We start from the raw sequence: 12,792 nt of genomic DNA, 5'->3' as shown, positions 1-12,792 counted from the left end.
CACCACTTCAGAACATTGTGACTGTGATGGAAACATTTAAAAGGAAAACTAACTGACAAACAAAAATACAGGCATCCTGCTGGCATGTTCACAATAGCTCAGGCAGCTCTGCCAAGTCCTGCCTGTACAAATATTAGTCTTGTCTTAGCAGTAGCCCTTCCTGAACACGGCATGTGTAAAACCTCTGCGTCACATCGCACATTCAGCCTGGGAGACAACCCAAGGAAGAAACAACTCCAGCAAATTCTCGCTTCTTACATTACTACTAGCAAAGATGTTCTTTTGTGCAACACCACTGTCTGCAGTAGACATCAAATGATTAGCTCAAAATGGGCCACCAGGTTTATCTTCTCCATTCATTTCCAAGATTACAGCAAACCAACAACCCAAATACCAGCCATCGACAACAGACCCATGGGAAAGTTTGGACCACAAGAGCCACATTTGTGTTCAGGAAAGGCTTTTTGTGCTATGAAATATTCTGCAGATTGAATGAGTAAAGGTGAAGAAACTTCTGCAAAAAGCCAGAGTGTCTGAGGCCAAAACACACTGTCACCCTCTTTTAAAATATCAGAGGAACAGAGCAAGCTTGGATGGTTCTTTCCAACTTATGAACAGTCTGTATTTGGCCAGGATATGCCATAATCCATGTGATATGGGAGTATCTTAAGCATCAAATATCTGAGATGCTCACAACCCTTGAGCTACAGACAAGAAGCAAACTTCAGAAAAAATTATTGGGAAGGAGCCTGATGAATTCTGAGCACACAAAAATGGCAGTGGAGGCAATACATAGATTGACATTTCAACACAAATCCTACCTTGACCAAGCAATTCTGACATCACATCTACAGGTGGAGGATGATCACATACCATATAACACTTATTCCCAAATTGAGTTTGTGCACATTAATATTAGAACACTATCACCTGCTATCTAATCCTATTTAAATGTCTGCATAGCACTTACACCCCTGTTTTGCACTAAATCTGCTCAAGTCTTCATCATAAAGCATTATGTGTTCATTTATTTTACAGGCTATATATTACATATATTAAAATATAGAGATATATATATATAGTTATATATGTTACCAATTTTTAAAGTGTATCAAACAAATGAATATAAAACTCACTTAAAAAAACCAGAAGAGATGGTTTTTTTCATGTAGGAATAATGTTTAACAGCCTTCATATCAAACATGAAATAGCCCCAAATTTATATTCACTACATAAGCCCCCAATCTCAGCACTTTTTAAAAAAAAGTTTTAACTTATTTCTTAATTACAGAAGTAAACAGACTTATAATGACTGTTAACTGGAAAAATGAGAACAATGTATTGACTCTCTGCCATATGAAAATAAAAATTAGTGAAAGAATAAGTGATTTGAACTCAGAGGAAAATTATATTTTTGCTTTATAGGAAGCTTGCTTATTACCACTTCCATCCTCTAATAAAAAATAAATTAATTAAGACCTTACAGAGAATTTGATTTCAAACTTAAATGTGTGCAATTTACATGAGCAACATTGGATGTAAACCATTCCATCTCTGAAAAATTTTTGTTTCCATGCCATTATTTTACAGCAGAAAAGAGTCTCAGGTTTTAATCTGTTTAAGGCATGATTTCATTTATCCCTTAACTTTTTCTTTTAATTAATTATATTGCCAGTCTAAACATGTCTATTTTTAATCCTGATTAGTTTCTTTTTATGCATATCAGTTCAGATTACACGTCCAATTTTTGCCAAAACTTCCAGACATGATGGAAGTCACACAGTTACAAACTACATTAGTATTGTTTATTGTCTGGATTTCTCATACATTCTACAGGCACAGGAGCATTTATTTTTTTCTTCTATATGTTCCTAAAAGATTAACTAAATCTGAAATTCAATGTTCATCTGGTTGGTTTTTTTTTATTAAAAGCAAATACCTGTTTCAGAAATTGTAATAATTAAGCCCACAAATAAACCAGGTAAATCAGTCAGAAGTTAACAAAATAGCAATTATTTTAAACAATTTCAACGTAGGTGAGGTTTTACTATTTTTAAAACAGATTAGCTACTTAGAGCCAATCTTCCCCAAATATTTGTGACATGTCAAAATACAGCTAATCCTCCAACTTCAAATATTACTCCTACACCAATATAATGCTACTTCCTGCAGTTTTGGAGGCAAAATGAATTCTCCCTTTTCACAAAGAGTACTACATTATATATTATATACCATAGTATATTTCAATACCTCTTCTTTTCCTTTATGGAAATGTCTGGAGTAAAACCTTTTTGATTTTACCTCAGAAATGGAATGGGCAGTTGAAGATGTGAACAAATACCTTCCAGACACACAAGTACGAGAGGACATGGTAACAGACAATATTTTTTCCCCCAGTCCTTGCAGTTCGAATAGAAGTTCATAAAATCAGGAAGAAAGAAACTCAAACATTGCAAAAAAACACCAATTACCAGGCATATCTTGAGATTTCCTTGATTAAGATCCGAATCAATTCTAAGCCTTGAAGTCAAACTTCATGGGCACAAAGATCCTACACAGCTTTGTGATTCAGACATGGCTAAGTAGAAAAGCATGCCTTTGACACAGCATTTAAGGTTAAACATCATTTATCTCACACAGAACAACTGGAGAGACCAAGGGTTCAAAGGAACACTTGCTTATAAACAACCTACTCAATTTTGTCCCCACTGAAAAAACTGTCCAAAGCAATTAGTTTAGCATCAACACTGAATTTCACCTCAGGCTAAAGCTATTGGAAATACTTGGATGTAATTTCCAGTTCTACTTAGCACTAATATATATACCCTTGGTCAAACACCCCAGAATTTATAAATAAACTTACACTTTACATATTAATCTGTAATAAAAAACAATCTCTAGAATACACCATATTTATATTAAATACAAGTTAATATAGTATGATTACTTTATCAAAACAGTGAGAAATCTTAATTTAAGATAAATATTGCTCAGACATTTGCATTTGTTGCAAAATTGGGGGTTTTCTCTAATACAGTACTACTTTTGTAATTTTTTCTTTATTTTATTAGTGTTCAGAGTGAATGGTAATGTAAATAGAAGCGACTGAAGAACTGCTGGTATTTAGGTTGTTTAATTTAACTCTTACTTACCAGGAGATTCTCCTGACAAATCTGGGGCTTGGGATGAATCTACAGAAGAAACCACACTGACAGCATTTGTAGGAGCACCAATAGCAGCTGTAGAAGATGAAATGCTTGATTTCTTCGTAGGTACAACAACACTCCTAGGTGAAGACAAAAGATTAGTAAATCATACAGTATGTGAAGGCTCATACTACTGTGATCCCGTTCTTATACATCTAGCACTTACACTTCCATGTCCTGCAAAAGTTCCTTTGCTTCCCTACTTTCTATTTCAATCATCTTTTGTAGGCCACTGTAACCAAAGGACACTTCACTTGTTGGTGGTACACTTTTTAATGCTACACTTTAATATCTCATCCACTTCCACAGAAGCCCCTAACTAAAAGCACAAAGTTAGAATATCACCAGGAAAAGAGTTCCGCAACAAGGTTTTGGTTTGCACCTTAAGCTTCCCCAAGATTTGCTTTTAAACTTCAGGCAACTATTTACAAAAGATGTTGCAGTATTCAGTATGAATTATCAGTGCTGAAGGATGCATTGACATACATCCAGGTATTCTAATGCAGAACAGAAGACTAACTGAAGAAGGATATACCATAGCTAAAAACATCCCAACATATCTGCATGCACAGACAAATGTTCACATCTTAAAAATACAGCTAAGGCATGAATTTAAGTATATCTTGCCAATCAAGTTTTATTTACGTAACAAATCAAAACATTCCTTGGAGTTAAGAGAGAATCTCCATCTTTTATACAAGCTAAATGTCAGGCCTTATAGTCAGCATTAAAGACTGCATCAGAGGAAAAGATGTGACAAGTTAGGCACGGCAATTTATCTGACATGTTACAAAGACATGTATTTATGCTATACCAATTTCAATTAAATTGTAGTACTTCATTCCAAATACCTAAAAGGCCTTGTTAAACATACATTAAAGGCGTTTTTAATTGCAAGTTAGCTCCATAAACATGCAAAACCCCGGCTAATGAGGTAAAGAGTACAGCTGATATATAATGTACTCCCACTGCAGCGCTTACTTTTAATTACCTGGTGTTAACCATAAGCCGAAAATCTTCAACATTCAATTTATTTAATCACATCTTTTGTTGACAGTAATACAACTACACACTGAAAGTATTCCCTTAATAGCTTTAAAATATTAATTTTCTAAACAAAGTAACTCAGAAACTTGACCTAAATTCAGGTGTGAGAACAACCGAAGTTCTTTCAAATATTTCTAAAACAGCTCTTGCTGGAATGGGGAAAGAAGGAATGTATTTGACTCCCTACTTCAGTCACAGGATGTAAAAGGATGTCACAGAAGCTACCACACTACTGATTAAATCAGCTCTCCTCAATGGCCAGAGTAGGCAGGCACCATATTTGGAGGCAGTACATGTCATATCATTATAAGGGTGACTGCTAATGTTAACTAGTCACTAAAAAAATAGAAGCAACAACACCTGAGTCCCAAGTCAAGATATTGTGCCTAAACCATGAATTTTGCTCATATGTTCATGTTTGTTTCCCTGAAATATGAACAATGGACTAAGAAATAAGTCATATATTGAGAGTGTTTTTAAAATTATTGTCACATTACCAATTAGTTTTGTACCACGCAGGTATAAGAAGGGGATCTCTCATTCAAGATTCTGTGATATTCACTACCTGGAAATTGTTCCTACTATTCTGTAACATACATTCAAACACCTGAAAGGGGTTAGGAAGTGAATACAAGTTTACAGAGTACAAATGCACCCACACACAGTAAACTTTATGACATTTCTCCAACTTTCATAATACAGCACTGAACCCCAGACGTATTCCTTCAGAGTTTTCAAGTCCTTTTACTGTATAGATATCCAACTCAAGAAATACTAATCAATAATATTACACCCAAAAACGTATAACTTCTCATTATAAATATGTGTCTATTCAGGTGGACTTCGTAAGACCTCACTGCCTGATCTGGAAAAATTTCTTTGCACACTCACTAAGTTACAGAAATAATCATCCATTTGTTGCTATTTACTAATAGACACAATTATACTGGATATAATATACTGGATTAGGGAGTATGTTTAGTGACAAATTTTGGTGCACACATAGGTTGTGTCTGCTCAAAAACATATAATTCACATAAATAATTTTAAATTAGAAAACATCAAATTACCTTGAAGGTAAAAACAAGTCCTTTAGAGAAGTTTTCTGTTCCCAGGGCTAATAGTCAATCAGAATTCTCTCAAAACATCAAATCAGAATGCATGTGTCTTCTGAATGCCTAAGAATGTTCTGATTTTACTCTCTGACTCTAGATGAACTATGAAACAGGTGGAATTTAAGTCACAAAGAATAAAAAAGGCGTGGCCAGAATTACACTTTAAAAAATAAAATACATACACAGCAGAATTATGACTGAATTTAATATCAGAAAAGACTGCTTTCAGATGCAAATCATGAAATGAACATGCTGGAAGGATTGAAGAGGAATTTTAGAAGAGAAGTAAACTTTAGCATTACTAAAAGCATCTCCTCACAGGACAAGTGGCAGCTCTGGATCTGTATGGGAGCAGATGTGTGGAGCGAGGATGGCCGTGTGTAGACAGAGCTGTTACCTCAACAGTGCTCATCTGCAGCAGCAATAAGGGCAGGCAAAAGAAATCCCAGCTCCAAGAGCCTTCTAGTACAACACCATAGGTTATCATTCCTTCCTGTAAGCTCCTACTGACCTTCAGTGTGCTTACCTGGGGCTGCACTGAGGGAGTATTTTCAGCAAATTGGCAGATTCAGATTCAGCAAATTCTCTACAGCTACCCAAGGAGAGGTGCATTCAAGGAATGAAGACTGTTTTGGGGTTTCTCCCTCTGGGCTACAACAAACGGCACTAAATGACCAGAACAGTCCCTTCTGCCTTTTCAGATCTTTTGTCTACCTCCTCACCTTCAAATCTGTACAAGTTTGGGAATACATGTATAGCTGCTACTCTAATCTTCAGTAACTTACTTTCCATGAAGTATATGAAACAGGGAACTATATTCTAACACTTACTTCCAGTATAATTTTCAGCATCTAGCAATGGCATTCACTACAAGGAAGATATTCAGATTACCAGCACCAGAAATCTGGTACTTATTCTATTTATAGCTGCAAAGTAGAGATGCTACTTGTATTTATTTTTTTTTTTAATTACCCAACATCATTCCTTTTCCATTGATTCAAGGCATAAAAATTAGTAACTACAGTTTTCAGACTTTGAAATACTAGAAAACATGCTACCTTATAAACAGGACCCAGGGAAGTGCCTGAGTATTCCAGAGTCATCACATGCTTCAAACAAGAGACAACAACTCTCACAAACTTTTCTGAGAGATATGAGAGATATACATCGTTTACTATATCCCACTGAAACAGAAGCTTTTAGCTAAAGAGTAAGACTTCAACAAAACTACTTCATAAATTCAACAACAAAAATGTCCTGTTGGACCTTGGACCCTTGTAAGAAAAGAAAGTCTTTGAACATCTCACCATAGAGCTCAGACTATTTCCAAACGGAATTTATTTTAGATAGTGATCTGGAACATTCAACTGAAATTATTGCTATTTTTGAGCCAAAATAAAATAAACAGTATTTCTGGTGAAGAAAGAAGGTCCCTCCCAAGAGCTGTGTCAATCTGAAGCACACAGCCAAAAGAAGTGCTGGATATTGTTGGATATTGCTCGATATTTTGCTGGATATTAGAAAAGCATGATGCAAAAAAAACTCAAATTGTGAATGTTCCTGGTCTTCTGGTCAGTTGCCACAGCCTTTTGATGCAAAAAAAATCCTTAAAGTAGTTCAAGAAAAACAAACCAAAACACCCAAGTATCCTGACATACTGACTTTCTAGCTGTGCACTGCTGCAGTATTGGTAATGTCGAATTTATTGCCATGGATGCCTTCCCTTTCAACAGGGTAACCAACCAATGGTACAGCTGCAGGACTTGTTTCAGGAGTTTCCACTTCCAGACCTTCTTCAAAGGTATGAAAGTACAGCTCAGCAATCACATACAGATGTTCACATTTGCCACATACTGGAAAAGCAAACTAAGATTTTTGAAGCATAAACATCGGTCATGCTTCTTTATTTACATTCTGAAATTCCTACATTTTTCCTTCTTCCTTGGGCAGTAAAATGATATCTTCTTTGAATATTTAGGTGGAATTGCAAATGTGTTCCAAAGAAATATTTTTCCATTAGCTACCAATGTTCCTTTGTGTTCCTCTTTTGAAAGATTATTTAAATGCTAATATAAGAAAAATGAACACAACTGGCATAAAGAATGTGAGATGGGAAAATTGAGTTTAAATATTGTAGCAAATAAACTATGTAGAAAACATGAAGTGTTCAGCGTATTATTAAATCAAGTAAATTTGTCAGAACTGTCTTAAAAATTAATGTGCTTTCAACTTCCCTTAAATAATAGGGCACTTGCTTTTAAAGAGTACACAGATAAGACAGTCCCTTTTCTGTAGCTAAACTGATAAGTGTTTTTCTGAAAAAGTTTAAGTGTTGCTACACATATGAATAAAATATTCATCAACAAGCTACTTTATATTTCCTCAGATCAACAAAAATAACATATTTTATAAAACGTCTGTAATCATTAATTTTATCAGAACACATACAAAGCGAGCTCACACAGGAGAAGAGACGCATCATGTGGAAAAAAGAGTAACAATGTATTTTACTCCTTAACATTCACATCAATTACATTATATTTCTGGGTTACATTTGTACATTAAAACATTCATTATAATAGGTTTCAGCTACAGGATAAATAAAATAAAAACTGCACAAATATGCTTAAGGTCTCTTTCAAGGAGACCTCAAGCACCACGGTAAGAACACTTTAGCTGCCTCATTTACATGACTGTATTAGATGCTTGCCTGTTTTCATTTAAAATGAAAACTTTAAGGTTTAAAATAAGAATTTACAGCAGGGGAACTGACAAACATAGGCCAGGCATAGTGAGAACCAGCCACCATAAATACATCTTAGCCAGAAGGTCAGTGTGTTATTAGTCCCAATTATGCTGAAGTGTAAGAAGTCTTCGTGTTGCAGACAATTATTCACTGCTGAATGAGCACAGACCACTGAGCTGAACACTGACTTCCATCACAGACAAAGGCTTACGCAATAATGATCTATTCTGACAAATTCCATACGGATTTACTTATTGAACCCTTCCCTGGTTTCAGTTCACTGATTCTTCCATTTCAAGATAAAGACAGAAAATATCTACATCTCCTAAAATTTCAGTGTTTTCCCAGATATTTACTTTTCATTAAGTTGTGAAGTCCTCATTTCATTTTAAATATATTTCAAGTTACAAATTTTCCTTGGGTGCAAGTCAAATATTCTTAATACAACATGAGGCAGCCCAAACTGATGACCTCACTGTAATTTAAAAATATGAGCTCTGATTCCTCTTGACATACAAGAATTTATACAGATTTAATTCTTAGCTTTTATTTTTAGCACTGAAAAGCAATGCAGGTGACAGTTTGTCTGTACCCCAACAGGGTAATGGTTTTAATTCAAAACCAAAAGAAAATAGCCTTGTTCCAGGCTACCAAAACAATGTCCACTGGAAGACTCCTGTGCAAGGAGCAAAAGACCAATAAAGAGGATCAGAGACTTATTTTCGCCTCTATCTTGTGAGCCAGGAAAGCAGTCTGCCATGTCAGCATCCTTCTATGGGCTCTGCTGTCTGTGGATAATACCCATTCTCTTATGTCTCCCTTGGAATATCCAAGGAGAAAGGAAGAATAAGAGGCTCTCAAAACCATCAGAGATCAGAGGATGTGGGGAGGGGAAGAGAAGATATGATAGAGAGAATACAATAAATTTTGCAAGAGAACTTTAAAATCAGATTGGCAGGGAGAAGACTTCAAATTATTTGCCTCTTTGGTCCCTGCAGAATGCAAATTGTTGGTGTGCTGAAAGAGCTGACCTTTCTATCACAGCACATGTGCCTTTATCTAAAGATTTGCCATTCTCATATTCTGTCTCTATCTACACCTGGCAGATTTAATCTTGTCAACAAATAGTTTATTATTTTTGCATTTGAGGCCCAAATCAATGAAGTCTAAGATATATCCATTCCATATAAAAAGGGACTTGGATGAAATTTAACTGAAATTACCACAACCAACCACTATGAAGGCATATGCACACCACTGACAAATGAGTAAACACAGACTGAGCCAAACTAAGCAACTTACAGATGATGTTCCAAAAAGATAAACAAGCTTATTAACATATCTGTTCTGCAAGTTACAGCACAGCTGCAGATTTAAGCTCTATGGTACAAGATCATGATTTAAGAGCCTATATTCCTCTGAACCCTCAGCATCAGTTTTCCATAATGACATCGTTATTGAATGCTTCCACATAGAGCAGCAGAAGCCAGGAGAGACCAAGGTTTTATTTTAAAGTGTACAGTAAAAATGGCAAGTGAAAGGTTATGGGTTTTATTAGACTAACTGAAGAGAAATCTCTCTTTTTATCCCAAGCTTTGGTTATTTTTATTTCCATTTTATTTGAATTTGCTTGCATTACTCCCCTCCTCTTTTCCTATACAATTACTACTAAATAAGAAAACTGCTGGTTTAGGACACACTGAAATCGGAACATTAATTCATGTCCCTGTGGATCTTGGGAAAAAGCCAATGCAAGTCTTGAAATTTATCATGATAAACTCCTGGCACCCACTAATCACAAGACTGTATCTTCCCATAAGATAAGGGGTGGATTTTTGGCATGGGAATGAACACATACACCTAGCTGTTTGCAAAGGCTTGCAACCTGGCAGCCCTTCAGTAAGGTTTCACTCACATAGCTGTTACTGTATACTCTCCAGCTATGGCTGGGAAGTTGATAATCCTTAAGATATGAGGAGAGTTTTGATTTCTGACACAGCATTCCTGAGATAAATGCAGGATCAGAGAGATGCTTTGAAATTCCCAGAGATACCCCACTGGTAAACTGCTACATGGGAACAACGTTTAACAAAGTGCCTTTAAAAAGAAGGAAAAAAAAAACCCTTACAGAATTTGTGTTTGCCATCAAACAATATATTAAATGTAAACCAGACACAGAAAAGAAGAGACCATCCCTAAGTCTGTTTTCCCCAAGAAAAATTCCACAACAAAATTTAGTATTTCTGCCTACCACAGAGATGACATCTATTATTTCCAACTCCATTCCAGTTTCTTATAAAAAGTATGAGGTTTTTTTTATCACTGGCACAATTCCTTCCTGCAATGGTAACTACATGTCATTTCAGAGCATAAGCTTGTTTTTCAAGCAGTCTCACTACATAAGGATACAGCCACCTTCAAGTGGCCATGAAACTTGCCTGTCGATTTAACTTTTAATGTTTCACACAGTTATTTTCTCATTTTAACTTTAGCTACTCAGCAACATGCTTTATCATATATCAACATATTTACCATATGAGGGACTTTGTAACTATCCAGGAAAAAGAACACAGAACTGCAAGTGCCAGAAGGGCTGCTATCAATGCCCAGTATTTCATTGGTGTATATGTTATCAAATTAAATTGCATAGCTTGCTCTGATAAGGTTTTGTGAGTGTAATCTACCTATGTCAGCCATCAGGGTTGCAAGTGCCCAATTATTTCCTGTCTAGTTAACCTCCTATATACCAATTCAAATCAGCACAAGGACCACAAACCTTTCATGTCCACAATGGCTAAGAAATAATTCATAAATGCAGTAGTCACTTCTGTACCAGATCTCCAGACAAATGTTATTTGTGTGGCTGAAACCACGCAGCAATGAATACTAAGAATTTCATGAGAAAAAAGCACTACTCACAGACTAAAACATTATGCTTTTTTGACATCAACTGCCCATTGCAGCAAAGATCAACGAGAGGCCTCAAAGGGGAAGTGCCAAAAGCACTTGGGCAGCAGCAGGGAGAGAGTTGTGGCAAGTTCTAACTCAAGTGTCCCCCTCCTACCAATTCCCCCTCTGCCTCCATCATCCTCCTGCTCACAGAACAAGTCCTCCTGTTCAGCATCACAAATAGAACACAGTATTTACTTTGAGACAAGAGCAAGGGGCCAAATGCTGGCACACTCCATCTGTCTGTGTCTCATCTGGCCAGACACCACTGTCTCTTCCCCCAGCAGTGATAGGGCAGCGTGAGGGGAGCAGAGAGGCTGTGACAGCTGCAGCCACACCCCTGGCACCACTGCACTCCTCTCGTGGGGCAGCTGCTATTTTGAACAGGGCAGCCACAGACTGCAAAGCCATCAGAGCCAGAGGAGGGTCGGGAATCAGCAGAGGATCAGATACTGGTATGGTAACGAGGAATCCCCTTGCACAAGACTGACTGCAGCATTTCTGGAAATAACTAAGGCTTTCCTAGAGGCAGGAATGCAAGTGTTACAGGATTCTTTCTTTTCTTTTTTGTTTTCTTTGCAGTTGTTGGGAATCCTGAAGAGGTATAAGGCACTAAGTCTAGAAAAAGTTTGGTTTGCTATGCCTGGGAAAAGATAAGGAGCTAATGAGACTGAGACACAAGGGACACAAATGATTATCAGGAAAGAGTCACTTCATTCTAAAAGGAAAACAAATCAAGAATTCTCCTTTTTGAATTCACTGCAGCATTTGAGTATTAAGAAATGCAGGAATTTATGACAATGAAACAGAAAGCTGTTACAACAGAGTAAATCTAACAGCTTAGGGATAATATATACCAAAAGAATAATGAGAAAAGTTAATGTAGATCTTTGGCATCAGAAGGCAGAACACACATCTATTTTCCAAAATGAATATTGGAATACTCTCTAGGAAGAAAGGCACCTAGATGATTACTCTATTGTTTTTAAACCATTTGTAACTATTAGTAAGCCAGTATTCTTTTGCAGGCCCACAATAAGAGAGACTATTCCTCTGTGAGGAATACACCTGCTAATCTAAGTATCATTATTTTAAGTTATTTAATGTCTGTTTTGTTTCTTGAGTTCTTTAAAGCCAACTAAATATGCAGTCCTCATCTGCCAGTGCTACATTTAGTAGTTCTGGTGAAGTGTGGAGTTTTCCTGTTGTTTACAAATACCTTAAGTAAAATCAAATTTTCAGATGTTACATTACCTGTCAAAGGAATGGAACTGCACAGGCTGCTCAGCAGCTCCGTCACCAAGAACTCCAAGGAAGGTTGGTGGCAGAAGAGCAGCATCCACTGCAGTCCCATCAGCTGGTGTGCTCACCAGGCTTCTCAAGATGTCCTTCACATTGACATTTTTTGCAGCTGGCACAGAAGCCACAGATTTACTCTCTTCAGCTCCTGTCTCACTTCCGCTCTCCTGAGATTTATTGACTTCTAACGAGAGCGTGCACAGGACTTCACTGACTGCATCTGGGCCTGCGCTGACACTCAGAGGTCCTGCTTCAGCAGCACCACCTGAACAGTTTGTTTGTGCTGGAGCTGCTTCCTCCCCAAGACCAGAATCCCTTCTCTGCATAGACGCTGTACTTTCTGAATCTTCAGTAGAGGCTGAAGCACCAAGAGCAACAGATGGGCTTTCCACGACTGTTCATGCCAAAAGACCAGAAAACACATTAAGGT

At 36.9% G+C, this 12,792-nt stretch overlaps 1 protein-coding gene across 3 annotated transcripts in view; it reads right to left on the bottom strand.

Annotated features, from left to right (window-relative positions):
• The window catches only part of LRBA (LPS responsive beige-like anchor protein), a 367,953-nt gene that overhangs the window by 277,342 nt on the left and 77,819 nt on the right, over nt 1-12,792 (bottom strand). For all 3 annotated transcript variants that reach the window (XM_058837408.1, XM_058837411.1, XM_058837409.1), the window contains exons 30-31: nt 12,318-12,756; nt 3,153-3,286 (exon numbers count right to left, since the gene is read on the bottom strand). In XM_058837408.1, coding sequence (XP_058693391.1) covers nt 3,153-3,286; nt 12,318-12,756 — 573 coding nt within the window. The remainder of the gene's footprint in view (nt 1-3,152; nt 3,287-12,317; nt 12,757-12,792) is intronic.

Source organism: Poecile atricapillus, chromosome 4 (assembly GCF_030490865.1).
Source record: "Poecile atricapillus isolate bPoeAtr1 chromosome 4, bPoeAtr1.hap1, whole genome shotgun sequence".
Classification (NCBI taxonomy): domain Eukaryota; kingdom Metazoa; phylum Chordata; class Aves; order Passeriformes; family Paridae; genus Poecile; species Poecile atricapillus.
Note: the sequence above shows the minus strand (reverse complement) of the source record. Positions and strands in the feature narration are given on the sequence as shown.